General features: G+C 41.7%; 1 protein-coding gene across 2 annotated transcripts in view; it reads left to right on the top strand.

The window, feature by feature from the left end:
* Positions 1-25,599, top strand: part of LOC142662106 (C-Jun-amino-terminal kinase-interacting protein 3-like) — a 381,524-nt gene that overhangs the window by 318,779 nt on the left and 37,146 nt on the right. For both annotated transcript variants that reach the window (XM_075840017.1, XM_075840018.1), the window contains exons 20-24: positions 13,650-13,730; positions 16,641-16,708; positions 16,787-16,935; positions 17,402-17,573; positions 24,411-24,521. In XM_075840017.1, coding sequence (XP_075696132.1) covers positions 13,650-13,730; positions 16,641-16,708; positions 16,787-16,935; positions 17,402-17,573; positions 24,411-24,521 — 581 coding nt within the window. The remainder of the gene's footprint in view (positions 1-13,649; positions 13,731-16,640; positions 16,709-16,786; positions 16,936-17,401; positions 17,574-24,410; positions 24,522-25,599) is intronic.

A 25,599-nucleotide genomic window follows, 5' to 3' on the forward strand; every position in this document is an offset into this window, starting at 1 on the left:
ATACTCTGCATCGCCAAACGGTTCTATACCGTTATTTCATGTATTTCGATACTAAGCTGTGCGGCCGAGGATTTTTTGGCACCGGACAACCCCTTAGGATATGTTCACACCCTTAATAAAAAAAACGCCTGAAAATACGGAGCTGTTTTCAAGGGAAAACAGCTCCTGATTTTCAGCCGTTTTTTAAGCAACTCGCATTTTTCGCGTGTTTTTTACGGCCGTTATTGGAGCGGTTTTTCTATAGAGTCAATGAAAAACTGCTCAAGAAGTGACATGCACTTCTTTTTCACGGGCCTTTTTTTATGCGCCCGTTTGAAAAACGGCCGTGTAAAAAACACCCCGTCGGAACAGAACGCCGCATTTCCCATTGAAATCAATGGGCAGATTTTGGAGGCGCTCTGCTTCCGATTTTTCAGCTGAAAATAGGCCATGTGAACATACCCTTAAACTGTCTCTTGGGAGCCCCCCTGGCACTGATGGTATTTCTGAATGCAATGCTTTTCAGGCTTCTAGATTTGAATTTCACACGAAATTCCATGAAATAATGTACTGGTGTGTACCATAACTGCCGGGTTCTTCCAGTCTGTCTCTACAATGAGCAGTATACTGTACCTGAGAACCTCTTTGACAACTCACTGTTTGGCATTTGCAGTCCTGGCATGTAATTACCCAGACTTCTCCACCTAGTAATAGAATTCTCTGCCACCCTCACCTGCCTGGCCTTTGTTTTTTGTTCCTATAATTACTACAGCAGTCACGCTCCTGGTTGCTTGAAGACATGTCCTAATGATGCTATTCATGGCACTGCCTGCTCAGTGAGCTCTAAAGTTCTTTTCAGGTTGGCAATACTTCTGAGTGTTTAAAGATGCATATTTTTATTCAGAACTGGTTCTCCGAAGTGTGCAACATTCAAGGCATGCAAGCTAGCCATAGAATATATACTTGGTACCATTTGTACCATTCATCTATGGATGAATTATCTATGTAGGGATACTAAATATTCTAAGCAAACTGCTATTCTTTAAATGTCTTAGAATTTTGTGTCAGATTTACATAACAGAAATGTGAGGAGTGGCAGAAGGGTTTGAGCCCTGTGTAGAGGCTTTTTGTTCTTGAAATCCGTGGTCATCCAAGATCACTTTACCAATGTGATCTTTTCACATGTCAGAAGATCATTTTTGACTGAACGGTCTCATTAATATTTTGTATCGCAAAAAATATGGTGGCCTGTATTGAATGAACTGGCAATACCCAAAGCCAGTTTGCAATGTACGGCATGAGATGTCCAATCATGGAGTTCAGGCTATATTTATGTCTGTATTCTTAATTGTTCAAAAAAAGAGAAGAATCACTCAGTGTGGCATTTCACATCCTGGTGTACCTTATTAGTAGTTAGGGTGTAGTTTGGGAAAAGAGGGGATTGGATTGAAAAGAAAGTGATGTGACTTATTGGGTATACTTTAAAATGTCCTTATTAACGACCGTAGTGTTTGTGCAATAATATGAACCACTGTTCTAAGAAGAGAATGAAGTGAGTGTCATCATTCCTGGCACCTATGTGCATATTGTTATATTGTAGAGTAAGGAAAGGCAAGTCATTGGCATAGTATATTTAACACCTTGTGCAGTTAGTTGGTGTACTTGTTGTAATTGAAAGCAGATATATTGTTATCCGAGGGAGATCTCCATATTGCAACATCTGAAAGGCATATTGGACTAGTATTTTGGGAGGCAAGATCCTCTCAGCCTAGTTACACGGTATTATATCCCGAAAGGTGGGTGCATGCTTGTGTAGCACCTATGCCACTTTTACCTGGGGATCACAAAAATATGTTGTGGCGTCTGCGATTATTACCATTGGATTTTGCTTCTGTGCGCTTCTTGGGAACTGGTGGTGGTGTAAGATAAACAGATCAAATATCTGTATATGCTACATTGTATAGAAGTGAACAAATAATTACATCTATAACAATTGAGTCAATAATATAGCCAAGGGTCTGAATACGGATTCTATAGTCAGTATGTTTGGTCTCAGTTGGTCTTAACAAAGGCCTTAACAATGCTAATCAAGATATGCAGAATATGGGATTATGTGAATAAAGCCTATTCAATGCTAATAAAGTTGTATAGATACTGTAAGTGGTGACAGTAAAGGTAGTATTAAATGGTCCGTGTAAACGATCTACAGCTCGTTGATCGCGATTGTTTGCTCCTTTCACAGGGAGCTAGTATGGGGAAGAGCGCTGGTTACTCGATACAGATGTGCTGCCGACAATGATAAATGTTTATGCATTTAAAATGATACATTCAGCCGATGAACGAGCATTTGCTCGTTCATCGGCTGATCATTGTTTGGAAACTAGCATTCTATGAACGCTTGTTTGCCCAATAATTGGCCAGTGTAAAAGTGCTTTAACTTACATTTCAAAGGCTCCTGCGTGCACAACAATTGGCCCATTCAAGTGGCAGTACCAGGTGTGGTAACTGGTCAATATGTCTATTTTCAGTGTGATTTGTTGTCTATGCAAACGTAGTGGGCTCAAAGTGTCATGTCAGATACTAATTATGGGAAGATATGACATCATGATTCTTCTTACGCATGTTCGTGGGGAAGAGCACAGATAATAATTCTTTGATCATAGGTGAGACACTGTGTCTCTTTAGGATGGAGGGGAGAGAACATTGGGCGTCCCAAAATGGGTATAAAATATCCAAGATTGGAGTACTAGAGGAAGGAGATCACTAGAGGGAGACCTCTCAAGGGGAGGACTAGAGTAAGATTTGATTATGCCAGGAGGAACTCTGCTGAGGCCTGGGTGAATATGTTGGTGACTAATTTTTTTGACGTATTGTTTTTTTGTATTGTATTGTATTTTGGTCTATAGAGTTTTTATTGGCAGATTTTACTATTAACCTGTTGAATGATTGGGGTTTAACTGATCTTTTTCTTATAATCCATGCTGATTTCTTAGTTGGTCTTCCTTTGATTCTGTTGGGGTGTTGGTTTGGTGTTTTTGTCAACTTATGTGCATATTATTGTGATTGTAAATGTATTACTTGTTTTATCAATTTCATCTTGTTGACTGATTCTGTATATAATACATTTTCTTTTTTACTATATACACTTTTGTTGGTGTGCCTTCTGCCACCTGTCCCCTAGAACCCACGTGGAGATGTTGTTGTTCAATATTATTATTATCATCATTATTAATAATCATTTTCATTTAATAATAATATTTCTTGCAGGGGCTTTTAGTTATTGTAGCCCCAATCCACTAGCTCCTCGGAAGAACACTAAACTATTGCAGCGTCCACGGGTATTGCCTCCAGATTTTGCTAGTGTGTGCCGTTTAGGAACCAATAGAGCGCTTTCTTGTTCAGCTTTCTTTAACAATTCATTTCTTAGACCTTCTCTAACAGCACATCACCCCACTGGCAATGCGATCGCGGGGTGCCGATGGTTGACATGGCAGCCTTTGGGCCTATTGAAGGCCCCCAGGTCAACCATCTTTCTCGAGCAGGTCTTAATAGAAGCCTGTCATAAACGCGATATATTGCAATACATTAGTATTGCAGTATATAGTGCTAGCGCTCGCTGGTTCAACTCCCCTATAGGGACTAGTAAAAATTTGTTAAATGTGTTTTTTGTTTTTGTTTTTTAAAAAAAAAATATTAAAAGTTCAAAAAAACGAAACCATTTTTCCCTTCTAAATAAACATAATTGGTATCGCCGTGTCTGTAAAAGTCGAACTTTTACAATATAACAGTATATAAGTATATTTTTTGAGTACTCACCATAAAATAATTTTCTTGTCCAGTTCATTGGGGGACACAGACTACGGGTATATGCTGTTACCACTAGGTGGCTTGACTATGAAATAAAAAAGTGGCTCCTCCTACCGGTTATACCCTGCCCACAGACAATGAGCTATTCAGTCTGTCTGCAAACAGTAGGAGAAGCAGATACAGGGTAAGGTAAGTATGTCAAACATGAGGGGAATGCCTCACACTGACCAATCTAAATGAAAAACCTTGAAACAAATGGGTAGGAGCTGTGTCCGCTACTGAACTGGACAAGAAAAGGATTTTGCGGTGAGATCTCAAAAAATCCTGTTTTCTTGTTCGTTACATTGGGGAACACAGACTGTGGCATGTCCTAGAGCAATCCCCAGGGGCGGGAATAGAACACAGGACATGGTCAGCTGTTTCACAGATGCCTGCAATACCTTGCGACCCAGAGAGGTGTCTGCAGAAGTGAAGGTATGCATTTGGTAGAACTTGACAAGGGTGTGCATAGAAGACAACAATGCTACCTTGCACAATTGAGGGGCAGAGGCATGATGGCACACAGCCCAGGAAGCCGCAGACGCTCTGGTAGAGTGGGGGAACCTTTCCTTGGACATGATAAGCCTCGAGAATAATCACTCAAAATCACCGAGCAATGTTTGCCTTAGAGGCCGCCAAACCCTTCCTGGGACCCTCTGGGAGGATGAAGAGGGAATCCGACCGCAGGAAGGAAGCAATGATAGCAAGATAAATCCGCAGAGCACGGACAACAACCAGATTGTGGAGGGAACGCTCCCTCCGATTACTGGGAGAAGAGCAAAAAGATGGCAAGATACCACAAGGGAATCCTAGGACAATAAGGGGAGAGCGCATAAGACACTCCATGCAAAAAAGTCTTGTCGGCTTTAGGAGACAAATTTGGTGAAAGACATCTTGGCAAAGAGACCACTTACTGGGATACGCAGTTTCGCGACTGAGAAAGTTTGCGACCCAATTGTTGACCCCGGGAATGAGAACCGCTGTGAGAGACGGAATGTGAGCTTCCGCCCAGACCAGGTTTCTGGAAGCCTCTGCACTGCCAGTGTCGCCCTGGTCTGAACCCTCACATGTCTGGACAGAGTCCAGTGCAGGAGACACAGAAAATTGGCTCTGAATTCCAAAAGACACCTGTGGAGAACACAGCCCCTGAGCCATGAGGTTTCCGAAAGGCGCCCCGATCCCTTAAGGTTGGCATCAATGGAGAGAATGTCAGTTCAGCGGGAGAAAGGGGCACCCCTGGGGAACGGACGGAGAAGTGAGCCACCACCGAAGCGAGAGATGTACTGAGAGCGGAAAATTTACTTCATATCCAGCGATTTGCAAGCATATGTCCCACCGGGAGAAGATCGCCCGCTGTAGAGGGTGCATCTGGAACCACGCAAATGCGATAGTCTTGATTGAGGCCACCATGGTCCCAAACATCTGCATGCACAGCCATCTGTAGGAAACAGATCCGGTCGTGAAGAATGCGGAGATGCTCCGGAGAAAGGAAAACCAATTCCGAGCGAGTGTCGAAGGTGACCTGCAAAAAACGATCTGCTGGGAAGGAGATAGGCAAGACCTAGATCTGTTGATGATACAGCCAAATCGACTCAGTGTCCAGAGTGGTCTGGAGAGCCATCTCCTTCTCCCTGGAGGGATACTTGATCAGAATGTCGTCCAGATAGGTGGTGACCGATACCCCCCTGGTGAGGGGGAGTGAAATCACAACAGAGAGAGCATTTGTAAATACTCTCGGGGCTGTGGCCTGGCCGAAAGGAAGGGCCACAAATTGGTAATGACGAGACAATACCGCAAAGAGCAGAAGACGATAGTGGGTAATACAGAAAGGAATGTGTAAAAATGTGTCCTTGATGTCCACAGAAGAAACTCCCCCTGTTCCATGGAAGTGATGACAGATCGTAGACATTCCATCCGAAAATGATGGACTCGAACATGCGCGTTTAGACGCTTGAGATCCAGGTTGGGCCGAACCATCCTTTTTGGGGACAACAAAAAGTCTGGAATAAAATCCCCGACACCTTTGGTTCAAGTGTACCGGAATGATGACCCCCTGAAGAAACAGAGGGTTGATTGCACGAAGAAAGGGTGTCGCCCTGGAGGAGGACAGTGGAACAGCAGACTGAAAGAAACGCTCTTTTATTGAGGCTGGCAAATTTGATTTTGTATCCCAAAGATACTAGCTCCAGGACTCAGACTTCCGAAATGTGAGAGAGCCAAATGTACTTGAAGTGCAAAGCCTTTTTTGACTGGAGTAGTTTGCTTAGGCTTTATTCTGAGGAATATGGGTGCTTTTGCCACCTGTGGTTTCCGAGATCATCTCGTCCAACCTAGGTCCAAAGAGATGAGACCCTGAAAATGGGAGAGCAGTCAAGGAGCTCTTGGAGGCTGCATCAGGGCAGCGTCAAGGGCAGCTTTACAGATATACTTGGACGCATTGGAGATAAGGTGAGATAGATCAACTAGTTCCTTCTGAACTGGGTGTGGCCTAGCGCTTATGGTGGACAGACTTGCTGAGTGAGCGTTTCGGGAATAGATATCCCAATCTCCTACCATCCGTCTTCGGAACATACCCCCGGTGATCTATTAACATCTAGACACCTTCCTGACACCTACGAGAATTGTAGCTGGGCAAACAAAAGTGACTGTATCACATCTATCATAACCATGTGATCACGGCCTACGATGCCGACAGAAACCACAAGGATCCATTAGAGAATCTCTGCATACACCAGCAGTGTGCCTAGGGACTCTCAAACCTTCTACCCTGGTTCCTAACCCAAGCGCCTACTTACACGTTACATATTACTTGATACCGGAGCCATACTGTATATTCAAGCCCAGTGAACAACCGGTGAGTACGGGCAGGTGATGGAGAGCAATACGAGGATGCACTTTGGTGAAACTTCTACTGCACAGCATACTATCACTGATACAGACTCTCAGCGCTATACCTCTGCAGAAGAATCATTATAATAAATTTTCACTAAAATACACTTTTACATGTTCACAGTAGACTAAATACCAACTGGCCGCTGAACCCTCCAGAACACCTATATCCTCTGTGCAGCCGCCATTATAGTCAAAACAACTAAAGATAATACCAAAGATCTTACAAACATGCCTAGGCCAGGCAAAATGCAGGCAGACCTTGATACATATATCAAACAAAACCAACAGCATCGCCAGGCCATAAAACCAAGCAAACATTTCACAGACCTGATGATGCCCACCAGGAAGAGGACTCCGATATGGAAAGTGCAGGCTATCTTACTGATAATGATGAAAACTCAAAACTGGCGCCTGTTTATTAAAAGAACGTTATACCAGGCTCTTACACCAATTGTAAAGGAACTATCGGATATTAAAACGGACTTAAGAGCTCTTGGAACACGAGAACATCACAATTGAACGAATACATAGAGCCTTAAGAGCAAAGCCACGCTCTAATGAGCCTCCAAGAAATATAATATGCGGTCTTCTCCGCTACATAGATACATCTGCTATTTTAAAGGCGAAATTGCTTTACAAATTTTGTTTCCGTTATTTAATGTAAAAATTAAACGTTTATGTTTTTTCAGAAAAAAGTCAATTTTCATTTTCACTGTCTAATTCCACTACATTCAACAACAAAACTGTGGGGTCAAAATGCTAACTATACCCCTATAAAAATTCCTTTAGGGGTGTAGTTTTCAAAATAGGGTCACTTCTGGGGGGTTTCCACTGTTTTGGTCCCTCCAGGGCATTGCAAACACGACATGGCACTGAAAACCAATCCAGCAAAATCTGCGCTCCAAAATCCAAATGGTGCTCCTTCCCTTCTGAGCTCTGCCGTGGGTCCAAACAGTAGTTTATTACCACATATGGGCTATTGCCGTAATCTGAAGGAATAGCTTCACAAATTTTGGGGTGCTTTTTATTCTTTATTCCTTGTAAAGATTTAAAAATGTAATATTTTTAGTAGATTTTCATCTTCACAGACAAACTCCAATAAATATAGCAAAAGAACTGTGGGCTCAAGATGCTAACTATACCCATAGATAAATTCCTTGAGGTGTGTAGTTTCCAAAACCGTGTTACTTCTGGGGCGTTTCCACTGTTTTGGCACCACAAGACCTCTTCAAACCTGGCATGGTGCCTAAAATATATTCTAAAAAAGGAGGCCACAAAATCCACTAGGTGCTCCTTTGCTTCTGAGGCCTGTGTTTCACTCCATTTGCACACTAGAGCCACATGTGTGATATTTCTAAAAACTGCAGAATCTGGGCAATAAATATTGAGTTGCATTTCTCCTGTGTTACAGAAAAATGTATTACAAATGAATTTCGGCAAAAATAAATAAATTTGTAAATTTCCCTTCTACTTGCTTTAATTCCTGTAAAACACCTAAAGGGTTAAGAAACTTTCGGAATGCTGTTTTAAATACTTTGAGGGGTGCAGTTTTTAAAATTGTGTGATTTATGGGGGTGTATCTAGTGCATAAGGACCTCAAAGCCACTTCACAACTGAACTGGTCCTTGAAAAATAGCCTTTTGAAATTTTCTTGAAAATGTGAGAAATTGCTGCTAAAGTTCTAAGCCTTGTAACGTCCTAGAAAAATAAAATGTTAAAAAAAGATGCAGATATAAAGTAATGAGAAAAAGAATAAAGCAGCACAGCGACAGCAGTGGGTGCAGGCCTCCTAGGTTGAGGCTAGGAACTATTTTGTGTTGTATTACTATCTGTTTTACAAGCAGATACATTTAAAATGAGAAAAATCATAATTGTTGCACATTTTTCTTTACATTTTGGTGTTTTCACAAATAAGCAATGCATTTATTGACCAAATTTTTCCACTAACATGAAGTACAATATGTCACGAGAAAACAGTCTCAGAATCGCTTGGATAGGCAAAAGCATTCCAGAGTTATCACCACATAAAATTACATGTCAGATTTGAACAAATGAGGCTGGTCCTGAAGGCCAAAATGAGCTCAGTCCTGAAAGGGTTAAACCATCTTATGAATAAAAAATGGGATGCGGAATCAGACTTAACCCTCACAGAATCTGAAATTCGCTTTATTCTGGCAAACGTACATGGGTTCTCTTGTTGTACGAGAATACAAGAAAACGCCTTCAAACTGATCACAAGATGGTACAAGACACCCACTGTATTAGACGCTATGAATAACGCGATTTCGAATAAGTGCTGGAGATGTGATAGTGCTCTGGGCTCATAGTCACATATATGGTGGCATTGTAGCACCATCCAACTATTTTGGCAACATATTGAAAATAGTATAAACAATATATGTTCCACCAATATCGTATTGGACCCGGCTCTAGTCTTGTTATGAAAACCCGGATCTGGTTTAACTCCCAAGAAAAATAATCTCCCAACTCTCCTAATCACAGTGGCAAAACTGCTTATACCTATCCTATGGAGGGAAACATCACCACCCTCTACTACTCGGTGGCTAGACGAGGTATCCGAAATTCAAAGACATGAAGAAATGGCTCAGTGTGAATCTATGACCAGGAAGAAATATTTAGACACCTGGTCCCCTTGGATTGAATATATAGATTCCATCAAACAATAACTAATCCCCGAAATACTAATAGGTCAATAAGAATAATAAGAACGATACGGTTATTTTTATAAATTATGCTCCGATACTTACTAGTACATAGTGCGGAATTGCTTAGATGAGATATACACAACTACTATACTGAAACTGGAACCAAACACCCTCCCTCTTATACCCACCCTACTCCTTTCCTCTTTACCCCTCTTTATCTCTTCCCCTCCCTTACCATACTGATGTTAGATTATTCTGATAACTAGAGACTGGCTCTGCGTAGCTAGAAATGTTATCCTGTTTTTGTCTTATGCTTTTCAATAATAAAAACAGTTTGAGAACTAGTTCCTTCTGAGGCAGACTGACAGAAGTCCATAATGGAGTTTGCGGGCCCATTCATTGACAGCTCTGCTAACCCAGACAAATGCAATTCGGCAAAGAGCACAGCCAGAGGCCTCAAAAGTCCAAGTGAACTCCGCCATCGGCAAGGTAGTGGCCTTGTCTAAGCGAGAAACCAGAGGATCTACCGCCGGAGTCCTCACCCATTCAGCAGAATTACCCTCTTGAAAAGGGTAGAAAACATCCAAACGACTAGAGTGGGAAAACTTCTTGTCCGGGTGCTTCCATTCCTTAAAGACAATATTCTCTATTTCTGAGTGGGCTGGAAAAACAGCCTGAGAATGTTGGGGCTGAAGAAAATTAATGGAGTCAATGGAAGGGGAAGGTGCAGAATCAGTGACCTGAAGTGTGTCACGTCAGCTCTGAAGTGGGAAGAGGGGTGTAACGTCCACTGGGTATATGGACCCACTAGGCTACTCCGCCGTAACGGAATAGCTGCTGGCAAGACAGGTATAGGACAGTAAATTGTAGATGGTACCTTTTTAGCAGGCTGGTGCTGGATTACTGGAAGCAAGTCTGTGCCGGATTACTTGTAGCAGGATTGTGTTGAATAGCTGGAAGCAGGCTTGTGCTTGATAGCTGGAAGCAGGCTTGTGCTGGATTACTAGGAGCAGGCTTGTGCCGAATTACTGGAAGCAGGCTTGTGCTGGATTACTGTTAGCAGGCTGGTGCCGGATAGCTGGAAGCAGGCTTGTGCTGGGTAGCTGCAAGCTGGCTGGTGCCGGATAGCTGGAAGCAGGCTTGTGCTTGATTACTGGAAGCAGGCTGGTGCTGGAAGCAGGATACAGGACTAGACACAGATGCAGGACTGGTCACAGACAATGGACTCCGGATTCAGGACTGAACATGGATACAGGATTCAGGGAACAAGCTACGGAACCAACGCAGACTAACACTGGGTTAGATACAACATTGCTCAGGCACTGAGGAAGTGGGTAGAGTTTCGGAAGTAGTCCAGGGCATGCTGGGATCGGCTGGGGAAAATATTCCTGTGAGCGCGCTTGCCCTTTAAGAACTGAGACGAACACAGTCTGTGGGAGGGGGAGAGAGCAGAGTGCGCTGACCTCCCCGGGCAGGGAGACGCCGGCGATTAGGATGAGGAAGCTGGCGGCCACTGGGATAAGTGAGACCCACGACTGTCGGCGCTACAAAGGGTAGAACCATTACCAAAATAGGGTCACTTTTGGGGGGTTTCCACTGTTTTGGTCCCTCCAGGGCATTGCAAACACGACATGGCACTGAAAACCAATCCAGCAAAATCTGCGCTCCAAAATCCAAATGGCGCTCCCTCCCTTCTGAGCGCTGCCGTGGGTCCAAACAGCAGTTTATTACCTCATATGGGGTATTTCCGTAATCGGGAGAAGATGCTTTACAAATGTTGTAGTGAATTTTCTTCTTTATTCCTTGTAAATATTAAAAATGTCTGTTATTTCAGAAAAAAAGTAGATTTTCATTTTCACAGACTAACTCCAATAAATATAGCAAAATACCTGCGGGGTCAAAGTGCTAACTATACCCCTAGATAAATTCCTTGATGGGTCTAGTTTCCAAAATGGGGTCACTTTTGGGGAGTTTCCACTGTTTTGGCACCACAAGACCTCTTCAAACTCGACATGGTGCATAAAATATAATCTAAAAATAAGCAGGCCCCAAAATCCACTAGGTGCTCCTTTGCTTCTGAGGCCGGTGTTTCGGTCCATTAGGGTACTTGGGCCACATGTGGGATATTCCTAAAAACTGCAGGACCTGGGCAATAAATATTGAGTTGTATTTCTCTGGTAAAACCTTCTGTGTTACACAATTTTCTTATTACAAATTAATTTCGGCAAAAAAAAGAGAAATTTGTCAATTTCCCCTCTACTTTGCTTTATTTCCTGTGAAACGCCTAAAGGGTTAAAATACTTTCTGAATGCTGTTTTGAATACTTTGAGGGGTGCAGTTTTTAAAATGGGGTAATTTATTGGGGTATTCTAATATATAAGGCCCTCAAAACCACTTCAGAACTGAACTGGTCCCTGTAAAAGTAGCCTTTTGAAATTTTCTTGAAAATGTGAGAAATTGCTGCTGAAGTTCTAAGCCTTGTAACGTCCTAGAAAAATAAAATAATGTTCAAAAAACGATGCAAATATAATGTACACATATGGGAAATGGTAACTAGTGACTATTTTGTGTGGTATTAATATCGGTTTTACAAGCAGATACATTTAAATTGAGAAAAATGCTAATTTTTACAAATTTTCTCTAGATTTTGGTGTTTTTCATGAATAAATATTGAATTTATCAACCAAATTTTTCCACTATCATAATCTACAGTATGTCACGAGAAAACAATCTCAGAATCGCTTGGATAGGTGAAAGCATTCCGGAGTTATTACCACATAAAGTAACACATGTCAGATTTGAAAAAATCGGCTGTGCCACAAGGCCAAAACAGGCTGCGTCCTAAAGGGGTTAAATAAATAAATATATATATATATATATATTTATATATATATATATATATATATATATATATATATATAAAATTATTCTTAATTTTGACTATTTGCAAAGTTGCCTCATTTTTTAATAAATATTGAGTTTAAAAAAAACTTTCCATTTTCCCCAAGCACAATGTAAAAAAACAAACATTTTTTACATAAGTGGTATTGCTGCATCCATAAAAGCCCAAATTATTACATTATAACATCACTTACCCCACACGGTGAACGCCGAAAAAAAAAAATTAAAACACCAGAATTGCTGTTTATTGGTCACTACATCTTCCACAAAAAACGGAATAAAAAGTTTCTGGTACCAATAAAAACTACAGCTCACTCCGCAAAAAATAAGCTCTTATACCGCTCAATCGACAGAAAAAAAAAAGTAATGACTCTCACAATATCGCGACAAAACACAAATTTTATTCTTAATAATGAGTTTTTTCCTTGTAAAAGTAGTAAAACATAAAATATATATATATAATTTTGTATAGCCATAATCCTATTGAGCCACATAATAAATTGAAAATGCGTTTTTTACCGCATGGTGAACGGCATAAAAATGAACCCCCCCCAAAAAAAATGGTGGAATCAGTTTTTTTTTCCCGTTCCACACCACATAGAAATGTTTTCTGACTACATTAACTGGTACAATAAGGGGTGCTGTGAAAAACTACAACTCAAACCCGCAATAAACAAGCCCTCATATGGCTATATAGACAGGAAAATTATAAAGTTTTGGCTTTTGGAACGTGGGATAGAAAAAACTAAAGTGAAATTCAGAAAAATGACTGCGTCAGGAAGAGGTAAAACACAAAAAAATTGGTTGCAAAAAGTGTACATTATCACACTTAGGGGCCGTTTGCACTGGCTGATACTCGGCCGATGCAGCGAGCTCCGATCAACGAGACATTGTTGATCGGCGCTCGTTTGCTTCTGTCACACAGAGCTATGGATGGGGACGACCGGTCGTTACTCCGATCGCTCGTCCCCATACATTATTATCATGTCGGCAGGGCATCTCCCGGTTTACACAGGGAGATGTGCTCCTGACAACGATAATATTTAACTTTTTTAAAACGATACGACCAGCAAATGATCGTTTGCTCGTTCATCCTCTGATCACTGCCCTGTTTACACAGGGCAATTATCGGCAATGAGCGTTCTATGAACACTCGTCTGCCCGATAATCGCCCAATGTAAAACCCCCTTTAGGGGCTTAGTAGTTTTTAAGTGGTCTTTAAAGAAACAAAAAGTGCATGGTGCCCAGGCCCTTAGTGCACTTCTTTTTCACATGTAGTTAGGTAAATTGATTATTTTTCTTTAATATATGTTACCTTTTCTATTTGTTTCTCACTTAATGATTTTGTATCCTTTTTAAATTTAGTTTGTTCATTCACTCGGCTGTGTCTGGATGGAGAATTTGTCTTCAGAAAATGCAACTTAAAGATGCAATTCACAGTATTACGTAAGACACTTTTGTACTAATCACATGTTTTTAATTAATGATATTTGCTTTAGAGATAGTAATACGATAGGATTGTACTGTACATGGTTGTGGATTTCAGGTGAGGCTTCTACACCAAAAATCTTCAACAAATCTTGTCATAGATTCAAGCTTGCCATACATCAGTGTTTTTCAACAATCTACTCGTGTGTGGTCGATCTGTGTTGATTGGCAAAACAACCGTAACTGAGGTGTAACGTTTTCTGCATAAAAATTTTTGTGGGCAGGAAAATTTATACAACTTCAATTATGACGTCAGCTTGGCCACGTCATTTGGACAAATGTGTTTATTTCCGCTAACGTCCATTTCATTACTCAATTGGTTGGTGCATGCTCTTTACATATCTTTGGTCTTATGGTCTTACGAAACTAACATTTAAACGATTGTTCAAGGCAAATGACTGAAAAAATCACATCAGACTGAGTTCCAGACAGATTGTCTTTTTTTTTCTTAGTTCTCAAACATTGAAGGGCCTGACAAGTGACAGATACTAAAACTTTTTAAATAATAAAAATTTTTGGTGGATGATAGGATCTAAGAAACATGCCATGTGCAGATATGGTACCCGCTGTGACACCCCATTGTGGGTGAATTATTTTACTTAAGTGCTTTTACGTAACATGTACAGGTTACTTTATTAGCAACAACAGTACACATGAAATATTTATATAAAGCTAAAGCAAATACAACAGGGACGGAGTATTACTTAAATGAAGACTAATTTTTCAAACAACTTATACTAATTTAATAGTATACCTGATATAGATCAAATTTTTAATAAACTTACTGTAAAAATGTAGTTGTTTTATCCATGCAAATTATGTGTAAAGTTACTGCTACTAGGTATCTCCCTTCCTGTAATCTGCTGTCCACCCCCTGTTGTCAAACAATGTCCATCCCTGGTTACAGAGCAGAGGAGGCGGACTTCAGGAGGTGGGGGGGGTGTCTCTTCACTGCCTGCCAATGCAAGTCTATGGAGAGGGGGATGAGGAGGAGCGAGCTGAAAGAAAGACACACACACTGCCAATACAAGTCTATGAAGAGGGGAGGGGTGAGCAGGGGGAGGAAGCAGGATCAAAGTGAAAAAGACACAGGCTGCTGATTTCTAGATCACCCCAGTGCTGGATTCTCAGCTACACTGGTCTGTACTGCTGTATAATCTCTTCCATGCTGCTGTAGCTTCTATTTATGTGACAGATTGAGATATGTGAGGAGGATTTTCTTCTATGTGTGCTGTGTATGGCAGACATGATAGCAGTTAGGCTCTTTCCACTAGTGTTTGCTCGTTCATCGACTGATCTTTACAAAGGGCAATTATCAAGAACAAGCATTCTGTGAACACTCATTTGCCCGATAATTGACTGGTGTAAAAGGACCCTTACTCAAATGTTTTAAGTGGCAACAAGACCTCTTGTACACAAGCCACTCAACCGAGGTCACAATGGGGAATGTACTTTGATACACTGGACCATTTTATGAGTAATTTACCTTCCAGAAGACATCATTAGTATACATTGTCTCTTCCTGCAGTGGGTCTAACGGTAAATTCATTGTGAAAGCAATGTACTCCATGCTGCACACTGTGTATGAACATAACAACGGAAATTACAAAGAGATGCTGTTTAGATACATCCTATATTAGCAATTCTGCTAAACCAGATAGGTAAACATCATATAATCCCAACCTAGATGAATGAATAACCGTATCAGATGCTGCATCCCTAAGGACAGAAAGTTCTTAGGTTACAAGCAGCAAACATATATTTATACTGTAATGTAACTATAACACATTAAATGAAACACATGCACATTATATACTTATAAAGCAGTCTCAGAAGATACGTCTTTCCTTTTTTTAAACGCCGGAGAAATTAGCATAATCTAGGAGACAATCAGGGATAATAAGTATTTAGTTCCTCAAATTGGGACGAATCAAGGTTAAGACATTCTGGTGTTCAAAGGGAAACCCTCTCGTTCCTTCACGTACCACAACTGTTTTCTGTCTGCTCATTTAGCAGGTGGGTTGAGGGGATAGATATGGTTCAGTATGTCTGGAAAAGTTTGCATGTGGACATGGTATTCTGTGTTATCTTATGAACACTGGATCACATATCTCATACTGTTTGCTCTTGTGTGTGAATTATAATCCTTAGGAGATAACAGGGAGATCAGACCATCAGAGTCTGTGTTGGACATTTCTAGTAAAGAGACTCTAAGTAGTGTCAATATGTGCTTTGCTCTCTATCGGGCATGTCAGAAAATCTCAGCTGTATTTAACCCTTAAACATCTTAAACATGTATGGCCTATTCACAGGATATGCCATAAATGTCTGCTCTGTGAACCACATCCATATCAAGAACAGGGGGTTGCTCGACCCCCATTTTGCCTGGTGCAGCGATCCCAGAATCAAAGCGGGTCTAGTGGAATGAGGGCCACGTGCGGCTCCCTTCTTTCTGTTGTATGGTTGTTAAGGAAACAGCCGACACCACTTGTTCAGCTGTTTCCGCAACTCCAATTGAACAGAATGGAGAGAACAGCGTGGCCCTCTCTCCACTAGTCCCCATCTGGATTCTGTGGCCAGTCGGGTGACCACTGTTCTCGATATTGGTGCGGGTCCCAGAGCTGTGACCCGCATCTATCAGATATTTATGGCCTATCCTGTTGATAGGCCATAAATGCTAAAGTGGGAATAACTCTCTAAGCCACCCTAGAAGGAGGTTAGAGTAGCTATAGTGAGCAGAATTTGATTAAAAAATCCTAACCCAAAAATATTTGTGTATTGAATTGTGAATACGTATTTGGACACCCTATGATTGCAAAGTATTGTTGCTATTCATTTGTTTATTGGTCTTTCTTCTGATATCTACAGATATAACAATGACCGTGTAGTAACTACTTTGGGTGATGGAACACTTGCAATTTTTAAACGGAATGCTGGTAAGTAAAACAAAAAATTCCAAGTATTCAAGTTTGAAGCCTCTGTGTTATATTTTTTAATATATTCATTTCTATCAGCTAGGACCTGGGATTGGGACAGTCCAAAAGTTGTGGATTTGGGGAGGCCGCAGCAATCAATTCGCTGTTCTGCAGCTGTTAATGGGGAAGTGTGGTGTGGTTACAGGAATAGGATATATGTCGTGGATCCAAGGATGGCCAAAATCAAAGTAATTATTTTATTTCATTTATAGAGCATCAATAGACCTTTTACCAGATCTAATGTTACGAATTAAATCTGATACATTTTATGTCCAATGAATTCATATATGACTAAAGCAAACATTTAATATATTGTAACGAAATAAATAATTTACTGTTCGCTGAACATTGTACTTAAGTGTTATTGTAGTGTTAAGCTCTGTTCCCATTACGTTAGAACTCCACGTTGGGTATACCATAATGGGCAATATACAATTTTTTAACAGGGTTGTCTATTGGCGACTTATGCCTTTACAGTGGCATACGTTAGAACTTTCCATCCGGTGTACGTCTGGGCAACCTCCGACAGAAGGGTCAAACGTAATGGGAACAGTGCCTTATGTCTTGACACTTTTAAAGAATAGACTGAAATGCACAATATAATGTAACTTGCTTGAAAAATAGAAATTTTTAATTTGCACTTTTTCACAATAGATATGGTTTGAAGTGACACCACGCAGTGAAAGTCAAGTAAGGCACATTGCTGCTGCTAGAGATGGAGTGTGGGTATCTGTTCGCCTTGATTCTATTTTACGTCTGTTCCATCCTGAGACTGGGCAACCTTTACAAGAACTGGAATTAGAGCCTTTCATTCAAAGAATGTTGGGTAAGAGAAGCTACCAGCGCATCGCTACCATGTCACATGTTCTTATGCAATTCTTCAAGTGGTTTTCCAAGATCCATAGATTTTGCAAAACCCGTTTGCTGTGCCTGACAAAAGGAAATAAAAATATTTTAAATACACTCACAGTCCTTAATGTTGCGTCACCTATGTCCAGTCATCCGGGTAATGACATACACATGACTATGACAGCCAATCATGGCACAGGGCATTTCCATAATTGACTGTTTTGTTTATGTGACGTGACCTCTTAAAACTGTTGTCCAGTTTTTATCAATTTTTTTTACTTATTTATAGAATAGGAAATCATAACGTTTTCTAATATACATGTTTTAGAAATTCTTCTCACATACATTTCTTATAGTGCATGAGGCCCCTGTTACCATGGAATGGATCCGCAGTGGAATGCATCTGCAGGCTAACTGAACATGACTACACATGGCGTCAGTCACATGACCAACACAAACACACACATACATATACACACACTCACACACACACATACATACATACATATACACACACTCACACACACACATACATACTGTGTGTATTTACTATTTCCAGGTGATTTATAAAATAACTGCCTGTCTCTAGGGGATGTTGTCATGTTAATAATAATGTTAAATGAAAAGAAAAAAAACCAGGAGACAGTGAGAAGGATGTAAGAGCTGCTCCTCACAGACCCTGACAGACATGATGATGAGATTTTGCTGTAGGTAGAAATACTTTATAACTTCTGCTCCTCAATAACCAATTATTCACCTGTTATATACCTGGACCCAGAGACAAACACAGACTGCAGAGGGGCCCTGTGCAAAGAGTGTGCGTGGGTCCCCCATAACCTAACCACAAACTTATAATGACTTTATCATGCTACGCTGCTTCCGTATACTCCCAACCATCTAATCAGGAGGTGGCCAGGAAGCTGCTGGATCCGAGAAAGGCAGAACAGGGTTTAAGGGACCCCATTCTAGAGATAGGCGCAGGTCCCAGAGGTGGGACCCGCATCTATGGGACATTTATGGCATATCCTGTGGATATGCCATAAATGTAAAAGAAGGGCAAACCCCTTTAAATATCCACTGAGCTCTTCTCCACTCCACTCCAAGCATTTTCTGCAGACAGGGCAGTAACCACTACCTCCTAGTTCTTTTTATTTTAATTCAGTCCCCTTCACCATCTCCGCATACACACCACATAGTAAAAGCACCAGCAGGCTCAGGGGGTGGAGCAAGAAGAACCCTAACACTGATTGGCTGAGAGGCTCAGCCAACCAGTATTAGGCTTAATTTCCGCAGCGCCGATATCCTGGATCAATAACTGGTCCGAAGATAGCGATGCTGCATGCTAGGTGCGGTGCGTTCTATCTGGTCGTCTTGGTCCTAGTGAGCGTCACTGTCAGATGTTGCACTGCATCTGACAGTGACGCTGGTTACTAGGTGACAAAGACCACCCGACAGAGCAAGCCTCGCCAGGCCCCTCCCCTCCTAATACGTTTTCTAAGTAATAGATCGGCGCGGCCACACGTCAGATGGAGGGGGCCCCCTCCACTTTCGGCAATTCACAGATCGGGCCCCCTTCCTTAACATATATTATTGATGGCATCAATAGCATTTGTGAAGGAAGGGGGTCTGATCGGTGAGTTGCCGAAAGTACACAGAGAGGGAACGGGGGCCCCCTCAGTCTGCCGCACAGCCGTGCCGAGCTGTGCGCACATTGTTTAGTTCAGCTAATTGGGCCCCTGTACAGCTGAATTGGCTGCACCGGCAATTTGTCCGCCCCTGCTTGGACAGTGTTATTTGAATGCCAGGATTCACATGATGTAGGTCACATGACTGACTCCTTCTTTAGGTCATTCAGTTATCCTATGGATGCATTTCTATGGACTAATCTGTGGGGTATACCATTTTTTTTATACACAGGCAAATGCACTGATATAAGAAAGGTATGTGAGCAGAATTTTAAATACATGTATATTCGAAATCTGTATGATTTTCTATTCTATAAATAAATTAATAGAAAAAAAAAAAAGTGGACAACCCCTTTAAATGGATGTACCAAACTCAAAGATATGGTCAGCACTCCAGTATAGGTGATATGCCTCATAATTGTATTAACTAGGCGTCCATTGTAGACAAAACACTACTATGTAGGATTAAAATTGTAGTAACAATGTTTCTGGTGAATACCCTTCATCAGGCTCATATTAATAAACATAAACTGAAAGCAAAATTCAGCTCGCCTAATTCTGCCAGCTGTTTGGTTTATGGCACAGTATTCAGTGTCCACAGGTGCACTTGTACCTCTGTAGGTAAACCTTAAAAGTGTAAAAAACCTATTATCGTGTATTTAAAAAAAATATGACTAGTGTTTATCTGTACAGGAACACTATAATAGCATTACATAGGCAAAATATGTGTGAAATATCCCGGTGTATTCTGCTAATGTTTGGGTGCTATTATATATACTGTAGTTGTATTTTATTGTGCTAAATATGTAATAACGTCCTAAACAATAGATTAAAAAGGGGGGGATCGACTTGGATTTACGGTACAAAGTATAGGAGCACGGCCCGTAAAATACGAAAAATAGGACATGCTCCATATTTCCCGGCAAGGACACACATCCGTAGCGCTACGGAAAGGTGTCCGCAACCAATAGAACCGAAGGGATCCGTAAAACCGCGGACTGTGGTACGGTCCGCGATTTTATGGTTGTGTGCATGGGGCCTAAGGCAGTAAATCCAGAAAGCTTCTCTGTTCAACAAATGCCTTCTCCAATCCCCTCGTCGGACCGGACATTTTACTTTTTCTCTGCCCTGTACAGAAAAACTGCGAAAGGACCCATAGTACCACTGCCACTATTTTGTCTAGGATGGACATCCAATAAATACAATTGTGCAGGATATTACCTACATTGCAGTGCTGGTTCATACTTTCTGGTGGTTTGGAGGTTACTTCCTCTATTTTCTATCTAAATAGATGTGAAGTCACTGCCTGGAGGACAAAGTTTCCGCCGCACTGGAAAAGGTTTTTTTCTTGACTGTGAATATATTTAAAAGATATTTATTTCCTGACGTCTTGCACAGTAAAGGCCTTGTAAGACCCTGTTCACTTGAAGTTTTTTGGAGTTAACTTTGACGCATAAAAATCGGCGCCAAAAAAGTCAGAAATCGTCCCTTATTGATTTCAATGGGAGGCCGAGGCGTTTTTTCTTTTTTCGGGCGGCTTTTAGTCTCTCGTGCGGTAAAAAAAGCGCCATGTCTTTTTCAGTTTCCAGTGTTTTTTGCCCGTGGTCCTTACATTAGCTTCAATGGCCGGCTCAAGGAATTCTCAGCCAGATTCTTTTCTACCTGCAAAAAAGCCTTAGGGGGTGTTCACACAGAGTATTGTGGCGCTGTTTTTGATGCGGAAACCGCGCCAGAAACAGCGACAAAAAACGCCCGAAATTGCCGCCTCCCATTGATTTCAATGGGAGGTTGAGGCGTTTTTTTTTCCCACGAGCAGTAAAAACCACTCGCGGGAAAGTGAAGCGGCATTCCCTTTCTTCAGGCATTTCCGTCTCTGACATCAATGGGAGGCAGAAAAAGCATTTTTTGTCCGCCGCGACTAAAATTCGTGGCAAATGTTCTGCCGGCAGGTCAAACTCTGGCTCAAAATTCCTTAAAAAATTTTGAGGCATATTTTTCCACCTGAAAAAAAACAAAATGTGTAGCTATTTTTCATTGACATATCTTTAGCATAATATTTGTATAAATACATTCGGTCTTTAGAACCAGAAGATAATACAAAGCGGAGTTGTGCTATACAGGCACTACTTATTTTCTTGTCTGCCAAGTGACTATGAAGTTCTCTCTTGTTAAACATGCAGTGTTTATAACACGAAAATAAACCCCTGCTCTTGCAGAATACAGTAATACACATCTAAGGCGCTGCAGACCTTCATTTTGATGAGGACAAGGGCATTTTATTGCAATCAATGGTAAGCAGAAAGTTCCCCTTTACTCTTGAAAAAGAGGTGAACCATCAGCTGAGATGTGTATTATAAAGAACAATCTACTTCCTTCTATAAATTATTAAGGCCTCATACACACGAACGTGCTTTTGCGGCTGCAATTCCCCGGAAATCCAAGGGAGAATTGCGGCCCCATTCATATCTATGGGGCCATGCACACGACCGTAGTTTTTACGATCTGTGCATGGCCCGGGAGCCTGCACCGCAGAAAGAACGGACATGTCTTATTACGGCCGTCTTCTGCGGTCCGGGCTCATTGAAAATAATGGCCATGTGCATGGCCCGCGATTTGCGGGCGGCTCGGGCTGACAGTCCGCTGCCGGCCGACCCAAAAATCACGGCCGTGCACATGGCTGCGGTCGTGTGCATGAGGCCTAAGCCCTTATTCACACGACAGGGTTTCCGGGCCGGGTGACAGACATTCATAAAACGGCTGTCACCCGGCTGCAATAGGAACAATAGACCCCTAATGGGACTATTCACACGACCGATTTTTTGACGGGCCGGGAAAACCGGCCGTCAAAAAATGGGACATGCCCTATTTTCGGCCGTTCACCCGGCCGCCCGGCTTCCATAGAAGTCTATGGGGCCGAGTAATACACGGCCATCACCGGAATGTGTCACGAGTGACGGCCGTGTCTCCCGTCGCTCGCTCTCTCCTCACATTGCAGAGTGCATGTGAGGAGGAGGAGGAGTTTATGCCATTCTAACGAATCGCTGTATGCTGCAGGTAAGTTTCTACAATCTGGGGGTGCCCTTATACAGGGGTACTGTGTGGCAGGGACCGGGTGTACAGCAGGTGGAAGGGAGCACTGCGCTGGCTCCCTTCCCCTGCTTGTTTTAAAAGCGCCCTGGCCCGGCGACACCTCCTATGGCCGAAGGCACCGCTAGCAGCTGCTGCGCCAGCTACTGCAGCAGCGATGCCACTATAGCAGAGCAGGGAGGTATCTCCCTGCTCTGCTATGTGCTAGCCCCACTTTAGCTCCCTGAAGGAGGGGAATCTCCGTGTGTCCGGGGATTCCGCTCCTGGACAGAGCGCATGATTTCTCTGTTCATATATGGACAGTGACATCAGGGGAAACTCCTGAAGCGGAATCCCCGAACACTCTGTGACCGGGGATTCCACACCAGGCTAAGCCAGTAACGTTCAGTGACCATAAATGGACACAGACGACAGGGGCTTTTCCTGAAGTGGAATCACTGGCCACATGGGGATTCCCCTTCAGGAGTTGCCCCTGATGTCACTGTCCAGATATGCCCGGCCCGGAATGGATGCAAACCGGCCGGGAAAAACGGACGATTTTATCGGCCGACACTCGGGCTCGGTCGGGACCCTGTCGTGTGAATAAGGCATTAGAATGTTCAAAGGCATCTCAGAGTTCAGTGACCTGTATAAATCCACTCGTCCTATGAACTTGTGGTTTTAGAAGCCCCTGGAACACCTTAGTGGTGTGTAATATTTTTAGGATCAACAGTAGGGGTTATATTTTCCCATATATTAACTGCACCGTCTATAGACTATATCCCAACTCTACACAAAAAATACATAAAGTAGACATTTATTATTCAAAGAGAGCTGAAATACAGATTATTTTACTTAACTCGTTTAGCAACCCTTCATTTATTCAAAATTATAGTATTTCAAATGTCGAAAAAAACTTAAAGGGGTTTTACCACTTTACACAATTATGACACATCCACAGGATATACCATAGCTAAGATGGCCAGGAAGAGAAGAAAAGACTAGAATGCTTTGCATGTGTGCGTATCTCTCCATTGGAGTGTATGGGAGTTCCGCATATGCACGGTTATCTCTCAATCTGTTCTCCTCCTGTATGCAGACCCCATTCGTTCCATAGGTGGAGTTTACAATGGTGGGAACTCCCCCCCAACTATCAAACGTTTTTGACATATCCTGTCTGAAGTGGGAAATCCCATTTAAAGGGGTTTTCCACCCTTCCGATCTACTTAGTTTGTTTATTTATTTTTTACTTTGACACTGGTGCAGTGAATAGCCATACTCTTGGTCAGTCGCCTGATGTTTCACTTTCCACAATAACTTCTTTTTCTCTCCTCGGCGCTCTCTTTTCAAGAATATAATAAAGAGGTTTTCTGATTAAATTAAGCCTGTAAATTAAGCCTCAAAGTGAACCTCCAGTCGTAGGGGTTTACCCATCAGGGACATTTATGGCATATCCACAGGATATGCCATAAATGTGAGATAGATGTGGGTCCCACCTCTGGGACCGTACCTATCACTAGAACGGGGCCCCCTAAACCCTGTTTCTACCATCACGGTTCCCGCTTCCGCTTGTAATTTCTGACCATTTAATCAGAAAACAGCGTAGCTCTCTAAGCTACACTGTTTCCGTAACTCCCATATAAGTGAATAGCAGTTACGGAAACTGCCATTCACTTATATGGATGTTACGGAAACAGTGTAGCTTAGCGAGCTACGCTGTTTTCTGATTACATTGTCGGAAACTACAAGCTGCAGCGGGAACCGTGAAAGGTAGAACGGGTTTAGGGGACCCCGATCTAGTGATAGGACCCACTGTGGATATCCTGTGGATATGCCATAAATGTCCCTGATGGGCAAACCCCTTTAAGTATGCTGTAAGAGAAGTAATATAGCAATTAGCTGTGCTTAGTCAGTCATTTTTTTAACTGTCTTTATCATAGCATTCTGAATGCAGTATACTAGATGACTGAAGTTTTGTGTGCCATATTTAATGTGCATATAGTCAATGTACTATTTAAAATTAAAATGTAAAAAAAATAATAATATTGAAAACCTTTTTGCAGGTTCTAGCAACTTTATGTCAATGGCGCAAATCTCTGCACTGTCTGTATTCTGTGAGCGCTTGTGGGTTGGAACTTCCTGCGGTGTCATTGTTTCCATTCCATTCTCTAAGGGTAAGATCATTTAAAGAAGCCATTTGTGTGAGTTAAACATTGTAATTCGACTAAGTTCACTTATCATTTAACCAAGAACACTTATATAAAATATCAATGCCTTTGAAAAATGTTTGCTATTTACTCATTTTAATTGACTAGGTTATATTGTTGTCATGTTTTTTCATAATTTGTGCTCAGTCTAAAGCTGCCCATACACATTAGATTAATGTCAGCCAATTTAATTGGGAACAGCCCACAAGCAAATGTATATGGTGACGTCTGACTGTCCCCCCAACATCGGGCACGTTATATGCCAGGTCTTTTGTGCTTCAAGGAGATAAGCCGTTGCCAGACATCTCTTCTCGTTTACATTAGCATGCATGGTCAGCTACAGTTTACCATCTTTATTCTTTCATATTTCTGCTTTTGACTCATCTGTCTATAAAATATTTTAGATCCAAGGTCTCATGTCTATCCATCCATCTTCCTCTATGCGTATCAACAACTCCATCAAAGAGGGAGGGGAGGTGCATCCGCAATGGCAAAAGATGATTAAACATGTTTTTCTAGCTTAAGATATGGAGCTAGGTGGAATGGGGACAAGAGCAGTGAGAGGATTGTTGGAGACTTCTATACCACTAACTTTCATAAGATATGTTTCCGAATTAATATTGGTCCCAAATCCCCAGTATGAGGAGTACAGAAATGTTCCTTCTAACATTAAAATCTTGGCCAGTCCCATAGCCACCGACGTTTTAAGCAATTTGAGTACTGATTAGAGGCAGTAAGTAAACAAAGTATTCCCTCTTTTGGTTTTTGGTGTCATAGGTTAAGAAATACATTGTGTGTTCAAAAGATGAAAGAATTTTGCGCAAAAATTTTTAGTCAACATAGGCTTATTGTTCTCAGATTGTGGTGATTTTATGGTTTTCTTCCGATTTAATCCTCTTCTAACAGTAATTGGATTTTGGTATAGTTAGTGGGTTAAAAGAAGACATAAGTCTATCAATATTCAAGACTTAAGGTCCTCTATTTAAAGGGGTTTTCCCATGAGAGACATTTATAACACATCCACAGGATATGTCCTAAATGTCAG

This window comes from Rhinoderma darwinii, chromosome 10 (genome assembly GCF_050947455.1).
Source record: "Rhinoderma darwinii isolate aRhiDar2 chromosome 10, aRhiDar2.hap1, whole genome shotgun sequence".
Lineage (NCBI taxonomy): Eukaryota > Metazoa > Chordata > Amphibia > Anura > Rhinodermatidae > Rhinoderma > Rhinoderma darwinii.